The sequence below is a fragment of the Artemia franciscana genome, chromosome 4, assembly GCF_032884065.1.
Source record: "Artemia franciscana chromosome 4, ASM3288406v1, whole genome shotgun sequence".
Lineage (NCBI taxonomy): Eukaryota > Metazoa > Arthropoda > Branchiopoda > Anostraca > Artemiidae > Artemia > Artemia franciscana.
Genome location: NC_088866.1, coordinates 11,317,338 through 11,329,838, shown reverse-complemented (window position 1 = coordinate 11,329,838; position 12,501 = coordinate 11,317,338). Strand labels below are relative to the sequence as shown.

The window sequence follows — 12,501 nt, the reverse complement described above, 5'->3', positions numbered from 1 at the left end:
ATATCCTTCTAAACATCAAATTTCATTGAGATCCGATCACCCGTTCGTAAGTTGAAAATACCTCATTTTTCTAATTTTTAAGACTTACTCCCCCCCTCCCAACTACCCCAAAGAGAGCAAATAAGTTCCGATTATGTCAATCATGTATCTGGGACTTGCGCTTATTTTTCCCATCAAGTTTCATCCCGATCCCTCTACTCTAAGTGTTTTCCAAGATTTTAGGTTTCCCCCCTCCAACTCCCCCCAATGTCATCAGACCCAGTCGGGATTTAAAATAAGAGCTCTGAGACACAATATCATTCCAAACATCAAATTTCATTAAGATCCAATCACCCGCTCATAAGTTAAAAATACTTCATTTTTTCTATTTTTCCGAATTAACCGGCCCCTTCTCCCCCCCCCCCAGATGGTCAAATCGGGAAAACGACTATTTCTAATTTAATCTGGTCCGGTCCCTGATACGCTTGCCAAATTTCATCGTCCTAGCTTACCTGGAAGTGCCTAAAGTAGCAAAACCGGGACTTTAGGTTTTCCCCCTCCAACTCCCCCCAATGTCATCAGATCCGGTCGGGATTAAAAATAAGAGCTCTAAGACACAATATCATTCCAAACATCAAATTTCATTAAGATCCAAATACCCGCTGATAAGTTAAAAATACTTCATTTTTTCTATTTTTTGCGAATTAACCGGGCCCCCACTCCCCCCCAGATGGTCAAATCGGGAAAACGACTATTTCTAATTTAATCTGGTCCGGTCCCTGATACGCTTGCCAAATTTCATCGTCCTAGCTTACCTGGAAGTGCCTAAAGTAGCAAAACCGGGACCGACAGACCGACAGACAGACCGACAGACAGACCGACAGAATTGGCGACTGCTATATGTCACTTGGTTAATACCAAGTGCCATAAAAACCAGATATACAGGCAATCAACCACCATAAATAGCTATTTCATATCATCTTATTAGGAAAAAGGAACTTGTTGCCTTTTAGCAACTCACAAAAAAATATAGTGAAAATGGAGTACAAGCAAAATGTTGCATAGCTTAATGAGAACCAGGTTATTTATTTCCTTATTGTTCAAATTCTGTCCCTTAACTTGCGTGTTCTTTATTTGATAACAGGTTAATCCTTGAATCTTGCCATTTGTGAAAATTTGCAAATGTACTCAGCTGCTAACTTTTATCACCTTTTTGGAATTTTACCACACACTCTGCAGGTTTTTCATGTGATACAAGCTGAATTTTTAAATATTTTAAATATTAAAATATATTAAATATTAAATTTAACATTAAAATTATTAACATTAAATTATAAATATTAAATTATTATAAATATTATATAAAATTATATTATAAAATATAAATTATTATAAAAAATATAAATATTAAAATTATTAAATATTAAAATATTTAAATATTAAAAATTTTAAATATTAGCCAATACCTAATACACAAAATCCTTATCAAAATAGTAATCCTTGAGAAAATATGAAAACAATCCAGAAATCAAAAGTACATATTTTCTAGCTAATTTTCTAGTTGATGACTACCAATTGGACAAAGACTCAAATACATGTTCTTATTAGTTTTAGATTCCGCAGAATTTACCAACCAAAACAGACTTTTTCTTTTTTATTTAGTCCATTATGCTAGTGTTTAAATTCACAATTTTAAATAGCTGCATTGCTCAGCTTATGAGATTCTTAAAAAAGCTTGCTATAGTAAATGTAACAATAATTTTATGACATTTATTTTATTTATAAAACTTTCCTTTTTTTGCCTCTCTGAACTGAGTTCCCTTGCTCATCAATACACATCAACAATTGTTTCTCTTCAGAATATGGATATAAATTTCTTTTTGCCAGATATTCATATGTTTTCTTCTGAAAAGGATATTGTCCATCTCGTAGGCCAGTAAGAATTCGGACCTTGTGTAGGCTATCTAGAAATAATTTTGAGTGGCTAAATGTTGTGATTCTACAAGAGCAAATTTGGAACTGTATGAGAAGTTGTTCAACTGTAATTTAAAAACTTGTTTGACTATTTATAAAGACTTATATTATGAAGAAATTTATATTTTTCCTAGTCTTCAAACCCTGAAATACCTGGCTATGTGGGGTTTGCGAATCTTCCCAATCAAGTACATCGAAAGTCTGTCAAAAAAGGTTTTGAGTTCACATTGATGGTCGTTGGTAAGTTTTATCTTTTATCTTTGCAATATTTAATATATTTCGTCAGATTAGTTAACTTGTCTATAAAAAAATAACTGATATAGTAAATGACCAGTTTTGCACATATATCCTCAGATTCAGAATAATTCGGAGTTTTTTTTTTTTTTTTTTTTTTTTTTTTTTTTTTTTTTTTTTTTTTTTTTTTTTTTTTTTTTTTTTTTTTTACAGAAAAGTGTACCCAGGCCCAAACATTAGGATTTCTTAGGTTTGTTTCTTCTTTTGGGGACAGGGGCTTTAGGTGGAGCATTGAAGAAGAATTTCATTTGTTTTGCCTATGTGAATACACAGGCCCAAACATTAGGATTTCTTAGTTTTTTTTTTTTCTTCTTTTGGGGACAGGGGTTTTAGATGGAGCATTGAAGAAGAATTTCATCTGTTTTGCCTAAATGCAGGAATTGCTGTGTAAATCTTCTGTAGTTGGATGGGGAGGGATATCAGAGGATTCATCATGAGTAGTATGAAAAAGTCGCTTTTATTGAATAACTTTCTAATATGTTCTCTTTTTACCTGTTTTGGGTGAGGAAATATCCCCTTCTTGTCCTCTTTTTCTTACCACTTGCACACATAGGCCAACCCACCGGTTAAAACATGAGAAATTGCCAGTTTGCATTATAGTCCATAGTTTTGTTTTGGGGGATTTGTGAGTGCTAAATTGAAAAATAAAATAGAAAATCTATAATAAAAACACACGAAGTCTAAATTTATCAGTAAATGACTTTGGATTTCCAACCCAAAATATACTCAAGACTTTCTGTGCTTGCTGATTACGAGGCAACATGATAGTATATAGGTCCAGAGCCAGAACATTGCAATAGGCATATATTTCATGAAAGTTTTTATTTTCCCCAAAGTTGATACTACTAGGTTTTGGAAGTCACTAATTGCAAATATGAGGCTAGAACTGCATTGTGAGCATTCTAAAGTCAAATACAGTATTCATTTATTGCCCTGTTTGAGGCTCACTTGCATAGAACACCCAATACTACCGAAATTTGGAATGTCTTGGTGATTTATTGTTTTTATGGCACCTGGCATTAACCAAGTGACATATAGCGATCGCAAATTCTGTCGGTCTGTCGGCCCCAGTTTTGCTACTATAGGTACTTCCAGGTAAGCTAGGACGATGGAATTTGGCAGGCATATCAGGGACCGGACCGGATTAAATTGGAAATAGTCGTTTTCCGATTTGACTATCTGGGAGGAGGGGGGGGGCGGTTAATTTGGAAAAAATGAAGTATTTTTAACTTACGAACGGGTGATGGGATCTTAATGAAATTCAAAATTCAATGTTTGGAAGGATATCATGTTTCAGAGCTCTTATTTCAAATCCCGACCAGATCCAGTGACATTGGGGGGAGTTGGAGGGAGACCCCAGAAATCTTGGAAACGTGAAAATTGAGGCATCTTTATTTTACAAATAGGCGATCGGATCTTAATGAAACTTGATATATAGAATATTAAGTCTCAGATGCTCCATTTTCCATTCGAATCGGATATGGGAACATAGGGGGTTGGAGGGGGGAAACAGAAATCTTGGAAAACGCTTAGAGTGGAGAGATCGGGATGAAACTTGATGGGAAGTTTAAGCACATGTTATAGATATGTGATTGACATAATTGGAACGGATCTGGTCACTTTGGAGGAGCTGGGGGGGTGTTGATTTGGAAAAATAAAAAATTGAGGAATTTTTAACTGAAGAACGGGTGACCAGATCTTAATGAAATTTCATATTTAGAAGGAACTCATTTCCCAGAGCTCTTATTTCAAATCCCAACCAGATCTGTTGACATTGGGGGGAGTTGGAGGGGGGAAACCGGAAATATTGGAAAACGCTTAGAGTAGAGAAATCGGGATGAAACTTGGTGGGTAGAATAAGCATTTGTCGAAGATACGTAATTGACGTAACCGCACTGGATCTACTTTCTTTGGGGGAGATAGGGGGTGGGTTCAGTGCTTTGGCGAGTTTGGTGCTCCTGGACGTGCTAGGACGATGAATATTGGTAGGCGTGTCCGGGAGCTGCACAAATTGACTTGATAAAGTCGTTTTCCCCGATTAAACCATCTGGGTGGCTGGAGGGAGAGGAAAAAGTAGAAAAATGGGGTATTTATAACTTACGAGTGGGTGATTGGATCTTAATGAATTTTGATATTTAGAAGGACTTACTGACTCAGAGCTCTTATTTTGAATCCCGACCGGATTTAAGCCTCAGATTTTCCTTTTAAATCCCGACCGGCATTAAGCCTCCGATTTTCCTTTTGAATCAATCTATTGATTCTTAGAATTTTGATAGAGCACATATCACATGAGCTCTTGGCTCTTGACTCGTTCGGCCTCGTCACAAGTGCCATGTGAGCTCTTAGCTCTTGTTAAGTTTTGGGATCTCTTTGGGAGGACACCGTTGAACAAGTTTCTCAAACAAAAGGACTTTCCCTTACTGAGCAGTGAGGGTGTTTGGTGGATAGAAGTTATGATAAGGAGATCCTTGGTTAGACTATACATAATCCTGGGTAAAACTTGCCTGGTTTTTACACTGGACTTATTTTATTTTCAACTACTAACACAAATTTCTAGGAAAGTAGTTTCTTGAAAACCTTTTCAGCATCCATTCCCTATTGTCTCAATGCTATTATCTTTAAAATGGAAATATTGCTATAAGATAGAAATTTAAAGGACCGAGAGGGAAACATCAAATTTTCTCATATGAAGCAAAGTACCTATTGCTTGTATTTTTTGCACTGATTATTTTCCCCTCTTTCTAGCTTAAGACCTTTTTGTCTTCAAATAGCTTGTGCTAGCAAATTGTAATAAGGAGCAACACGTGCTTATAGTAACCGAAACTTAAAAAATGATAACTACTACTACTAACAACTCACCGTAGCACTAAGCCGCCTGAAGCGAACACAGCTACGCGCGCTCCTCCTCCATCACAGTCTATTCAAAGCCTCCCTCTTTACACCCTATCAATAAGTCCTTGTTTTCCTTATATCTTCCCTGACAATATTCTCCAGCCCTATCGGGGGGCTGCCTGGTTTTTGTTCGACCCGTGGCGGTTGCCTGACAAGGATGATCTTCTGCAATCCATCATCCACAGAGCGTGTCCTAGCCATCTCATCCTTTCTCTCGTTGCAGCTCAGGAAAGCGGGATTGACCCACATTTTCCGGTCAGGTACCCAAAACAATCCGTAGGTAAAACAGTATTAACAATTTTGTAAATATATTTCAAAATAATTAAGAAGTGGATTGTTTAACTTTCAGGGATGGAATTAAATAGGTTTTTCAATGTTTTGTTTGTAAACAAACTTCTTTTTTGAGTACAAACATCCCAAAGAAGGTTCAAGTCTTTCTAAAAAAAAAAAAAAAAAAAAAAAGAAAAAATAAACCGATGGGAAGCAGTTCCCAATATTTTCAATAAACCAAAGATTTTAAGTGAGCGAAATATATATATATATATATATATATATATATATATATATATATATATATATATATATATATATATATATATATGTATATATATATATACTAGCTGTTGGGGCGCTTTGCGCCCCCCCCCCCAAGCCCCTCCGCGCACGTAAGTCGTTACGCGCCATTGTAGTTGTGTCCCTGTGTCCCACCTGTGAATATAGGTATATATATATATATATATATATATATATATATATATATATATATATATATATATATATATATATATATATATATATATATATATTAGGGTGGAGCTTATTTTAAAAATTTTGGAAATATTATTTTCTTACCCCCCTAAGTTGTTCCATATCACATGAAAACATTGTAGAAAAAGTTTGAGCCATTTATAATAATGTTTAGGGGTAGCTCAAGTACCTCAAAGATTAAGAAAAAAGAAAAAAAGAAGGATTTCAATTAAAAATTTTGGAAATATTATTTTCTTACCCCCCTAAGTTGTTCCATATCACATGAAAACATTGTAGAAAAAGTTTGAGCCATTTATAATAATGTTTAGGGGTAGCTCAAGTACCTCAAAGATTAAGAAAAAAGAAAAAAAAAGAAGGATTTCGATCAACTTGTATTTTGCTTTAAAAAAATATAAACAAAATTGTTTAGTTCCTATTTATGGTTGACCTGACAGAGTCTGCTTCCTGCTGTCGGGATAAACTCTGCGGTGTTCATTGACAACTTGCAGTAGAAATTGCAGCTGCGACTCATCTTGGGTTATAAAACCGCTGTACTCTTGAATGAGTGCCACTCCTCGCTCAGCGTGGTCATTGACGACTTTGAGTGACCTCACAGTTTCTGACGCTAGCTTGTAGTCGTGTCTATCTTCCCACAAGTCTGGATCAACTGTGAGAAATCCATCCGGAAGATCCATCATTTGAAAAAGTTTTGCTGACTTTGCTGTAACAAAATGTTCCAGGTTTTTATTCTTGGCTGAATCAAGATCAATGGTGATACGCTTGGTATGTTCCTGTTCCTGGTCGTCTTCACTCTGCATGGCACTCACCATCAGTCTCTTCGTCGACGAACTGACGCGACTGTCGAAGAAAGCCAAGCCAACGAGTTCGGGTGACAAATACCACAAGTTGCCGGAAAACTTGTTTGATGTGGCCTTTGAGATTGCCAAATGGATGGACGAGTACTCGAGCAGCGACTTTAGCAGTAGTAGGTCACTGTACGGAGCACCTGAGGCTAAAGGTGCAGAGATCCAGGCTTTCAAGTACACACGTAGTGCAAACACACACACGTCATGCAAACCTCTTTCTTCTGTGAGAGTCAGTCTAAACTGAGCCTTGAACATCCAGATCTTTAAACTGTATATCACTTTGCTCATCCATCTGGCATGGTGCATCGCTCCGGGTGACATGAATCGTACTCCTCTCGCAGGAGTAGCACCAAGAAAGATGAGCACAAGTTCCAGGAATTCCTTGTAATCATCCCTCGGCTGGCTCTGTTCAAGGTGCTTGTTAGCAAAATCGATGGTACTTTGTTTGATGTCATCCACTAGACGCGCCACATCATCAGCTGCAATTCCTGTTTCATATTTATCTGTATCTATGAATCTCCAATAGTCCTGGAAGCGTTTGAAGAGTGGAACCTCAGGAGAAGATGTCGATCCCATGCACACTCGAAACGCAGCACCAATGACGAGCTCCATAATATGATGTCTACAAGCCAGTGACAAGAGTTCCTTACCTAGCTTCTGCTCCAACAGAACACAAGCACCAGAGATCCTGCCAGTGTTTGAGCTTGTAGTATCGAAACACATGGCTCGGATGTTGCCGGGTATGCCCCAGTCTTCAATAGCTCCGAAGACAGCAGAAGCCTGAGCCTCGCCTGTTTCAGATGGAAGCTTGGCTACTGTGAGTAGCTGTAAAACTTCGTTTCCGGAAACCAAAACAGGCAGACGATCAACCTTCTCTTTTCCAATGAGGTCGGGGATCAGTTTGCCGTCCCAGTGGACAACGAGGGGAACATCACTCTGAAACTTGGCTCTGATGCTTGCAGAACTGTGAATTCGATGTTTTGCTCTGAGTCGGCGAACTGAATCTCTATTTAGAGCTAGTTGGTCAATAGTCATTCCTAAGCTTTTGGCAGTTTCTGCTATGACAAAAACAGCCTTGCGGTCTGATACTTTAGTACGATCAAGAGCTACTGCTAGTTCAGGTGTAACTACAGCTTTTCGGCCCCTCTTTCTTTTTTGAGTTCTGCTTCCTCCAACAGCCCCCTCACTGTCAACGTCTTCTGCTGCGCTGATCTCTGAACCAGATGTGGTAAGTTCGGCTGTGGAAGCCTCTATCTGTTGTATGTTCTCTGTTTGCTGTCGTCTTTTAAGTGTTTGCTGCTCTCTCTCAGACACCCTTTTCTCCTTGCAAGCTAGTGTTTCATCTACGCCAACCATTGACCCCCGTCTCCCTTTTTCTCGCTGGGCTAACAAGAAATCTTTGTCTTTTTGCAAGACAACCCTTTTACACCCTTTTCTCCTTGCAAGCTAGTGTTTCATCTACGCCAACCATTGACCCCCGTCTCCCTTTTTCTCGCTGGGCTAACAAGAAATCTTTGTCTTTTTGTATTGACATCGTGTTCAGGGCATCGGCGTGAGCGATGTCAAAAAGATCCTCGAGCCTAGATACGAATTCCGCCTCTCTCGCCTGTTGAGTTGATGACTTTCGTGCTTTGTTCTTCTTGAGAAGACGCCATTCTTCAAATGCCTGCTCAAACTTGGTTTGACAGTTTTGATGATCTCTCATTGGAATTCGAGCTTTCCGCCAAAACTTTGCTAGTTCGGTTACAGCAGCAGCCGACGAGTGCCTAATGGTCTCATTCAGTTCAAGGTGGAGATGAAGGAAGAACCCAAGAGCCATTCGCAATGAAGGCAGCTTGCTACCTCTTAATTCAGACACAGAGCTACCAATGAGATATTACTCCGTTCGAGATCTAGTTGCATTTGCTAACATTTTCAGTCTCAATTGGGTCTGAAATAAACAGAAAACAGAATTTCTAATCATGAACTTAGGTAGGGTGAATTTTTTTTAGAAAAAAGAGCAAAAATTGTTCAACTCATTGCTTCTCCAACAAAAGAATAGGCTCAGTTACATTCAAATTCGTCAATCAACGCTCAGTAGTCATTAACGTTATAGAAATCTACTGTCTTGAGACAAGTTAATACACAATTAGCTTATTATTGTAAAAAAAACAACACTGATAACAAAACAGAACTGATACAATATTGCCTCGAGCAAAAAACTACACCAGACTGAGTCTTGGTGTCCGAGACTCTAGTAAGCGCAACCGGTCAAAAGCAAACAAGTCTGAACACGTTCATCTCTGAAGGATGGAAATTTTGCATTGCCGGCTAAATTATGTCTGGTTCTGCTGCAAGTTGTGCAACTCTACCCGGTCAACCATAAATAGGAACTAAACAATTTTGTTTATGTGTTTTTAAGCAAAATACAAGTTGCTCGAAATCCTTCTTTTTTACTTTTTCCTTCTTTTTTACTTTTTTTCTTAATCTTTGAGGTACTTGAGCTACCCCTAAACATTATTATAAATGGCTCAAACTTTTTCTACAATGTTTTCAGGTGATATGGAACAACTTAGGGGGGTAAGAAAATAATATTTCCAAAATTTTTAATTTTAAAATTTTTAATCGAAATCCTTCTTTTTTTTCTTTTTTCTTAATCTTTGAGGTACTTGAGCTACCCCTAAACATTATTATAAATGGCTCAAACTTTTTCTACAATGTTTTCATGTGATATGGAACAACTTAGGGGGGTAAGAAAATAATATTTTCAAATTTGTTAAAATAAGCTCCAACCTAATATATATATATATATATATATATATATATATATATATATATATATATGTTTTTAACTATGTAAAACATGCGAATATACAACATTCTTCGCTGTCCCATTGTCTGTGTATATAAATAGATTGTCAGGTTTACCGACTCTTGAACATGCAACATAGAATTGTCCATGGGAAAACAATCCGTATTCAGATCTATACCTCATGATTCTAATGATTGCCCTTAAACTTTGTTGATGGTGATTGCTAATCGACCATTCCCTGTGTCGCCGTCGTCATTTATATATCCCCCTGTGCCCCACGGCGTCCCCGTTGTAATTGTGTCCCTGTATCCCGGTCGTCATTTATATTCCCTGTGTCCTGGTCGTCATTTGTGTTCCGTTGTCCCAGTCTGTAATTTCTCTTTGAGTGTCCCGGTCGTCATTTATATTCCTTGTGTCCCGGTGTCCCAGTCGTCATTTGTGTCCCGGTGTCCCGGTCTGTATATACATTCGTTTTTGAATTGGTCTCTTTTTTAGTTTTTAGTTTTTTACATTTTTTAGTTTTTTTTTTAGTTACACCTCATGATTCTAATGATTGCCTTTGAGCTTTGTTGATGGTGATTGCTAATCGACCATTCCCTGTGTCCCCGTCGTCATTTATATATCCCCCTGTGCCCCCCGGCGTCCCCTTTGTAGTTGTGTCCCGGTCGTCATTTATATTCCCTGTGTCCCGGTCGTCATTTGTGCCCCGGTGTCCCGGTCGTCATTTGTGCCCCGGTGTCCCGGTCTGTATATACATTCGTTTTTGAATTGGTATATGATGAAATAAATTTTTGTGTTTTTCCCCTTTTTTTCTTTTTAGTTTTTTTGGTTTTTACTTTTTTTAGTTTTTTTTTTATTTTTTTAGTTTTTTTTTCTTTTTTCTTTTTAGTTTTTTTGTAGTTTTTACCTTTCTAGTTTTTCTTATTTTTATTTTTTTTAGTTTTGGTTTTCTCCTTTATTTTTCAGTTTTTTTCCTTTTTTTCTTTTTTTTCTTTTTTAGTTTTTTTAGTGTTTTAGCTTTTTTAGTTTTTTTATTAGTTTTTAGTTTTTTTCTTTTTATTTTTTGTAGTTTTTACCTTTTTTTAGTTTTTTTTAGTTTTTTTTTACTTATGTCCTGGTCGTCATTTATACTCCCTGTGTCCCGGTCGTCATTTGTGTCCCGGTGCTTTGTTGATGGTGATTGCTAATCGAACATTCCTTGTGTCCCGGTCACTTTCTCTTTGAGTGTCCCGGTCGCCATTTATATTCCCTATGTCCCGGTGTCCCGATCGTCGTTTGTGTCCCGATGTCCCGGTCTGTAATATCGTCAGTCGAAAACATGACGTCAGTCGACGCACAAACATGACGTCACTCGACACACACACAGACAGACAACTTATTTTTATATATATATATATATATATATATATATATATATATATATATATATATATATATATATATATATATATATATATATATATATATATATATATATATATATATATATATATATATATATATATATATATATATATATATATATATATATATATATATATATATATATATATATATATATATATATATATATATATATATATATATGTATTTATTATCTTCTTTATTTTTAACTGGTGACGGCCAAATACTTAATCTGTATTATATATACATATTATATAATATATATTATATATATATATATATATATATATATATATATATATATATATATATATATATATATATATATATATATATATATATATATATATATATATATAACCTATTGTTCTGGTATTAAAAAATTTTCGAATTTTAATCCATATTGGAGTGTTAATAATTCACTGCAGGTGATAGATTCTTTAACAATGGTTTCAGCTAAAAGAATTGAGTCTTTCGATTTTGCGACAATGTATACTAATTTATCACTTAATTTAGTGTTTGATAATTTAAAAACTGTTATAAAGAAATCTTTCCTCTTATCTAGTAAAAGGTTCTTAAAAATAGACAGTTATAATAAAAAAGCCATATGGACAAACTGCTTTAATACTACAGTTAACTTGAGATGTTACAGCTTGGATATGATTTTTGAGTTATTGGAATTTGTTTTATACAATACTTATATAAGATTTGGGGGTGATTTGTACAAGCAAATTATGGGAATTCCCATGGGGGGGAATGCCAGCCCATTTATAGCTGACTTGTTTTTAAGTCAACTAGAATATAAATATATGATGGATAAGAATAATCCAAATAATTTAAAACATGCTTTGTCAAATAATAAAAGATATTTAGATGATATTTTGGTCTTAAATTGTAAGGATTTCATTGATATTTCTAAAAATATATATCCATCAGAGCTTATTCTTGAGCCTAGTCATGGCGCTGGTCATGAAGATCATTTCTTAGATTTAAATATTAATATTTGTGATAATAATAAATTAAGTTTTAAAATGTATAATAAAACGGATGATTTTGATTTTGAAGTGATTAGTTTCCCATTCCCTGAAAGTAATATACACTCAAATATCACATATTCAGCGTTTTTCTCACAGTTACTTCGTTATGCAAGGATTTGTAGTAATTATATTGATTTTAAAAATAGATGTAAAATCTTAAGCCAAAAATTGATATCAAGAGGTTTTTCTGCAAATAAATTAACTTGGCAATTTAAAAAATTTAGTTTTCATTATAACGAACTTTTAAATAAATATCAAAAGAATTATCTAGAAATACTTAAAGAAATTTTTAACTAATTTCGGAGGTTCGAGAAATGTTGTCACAGCGCCATTTATTTTGAATTGTGTTTCTAATTGAGCGGATTCTTTTAAAAAATTAGCCACATGGTAAAGATGAATTCTATAATTGTTTAGTTCATTCAGGTTTTTTGCAATGTGTTAATATTTGTGATTTGGTAAAATTTATAATATTTAGTTTACCTATTGTTGCTAAAGGGAGGGATATATTAACAAGATA

At 35.4% G+C, this 12,501-nt stretch overlaps 1 protein-coding gene across 1 annotated transcript in view; it reads left to right on the top strand.

The window, feature by feature from the left end:
• LOC136025985 (septin-1-like) overlaps nt 1-12,501 on the top strand; it is a 56,978-nt gene that overhangs the window by 22,291 nt on the left and 22,186 nt on the right. The window contains exon 2 of the mRNA XM_065702121.1: nt 2,088-2,193. Coding sequence (XP_065558193.1) covers nt 2,088-2,193 — 106 coding nt within the window. The remainder of the gene's footprint in view (nt 1-2,087; nt 2,194-12,501) is intronic.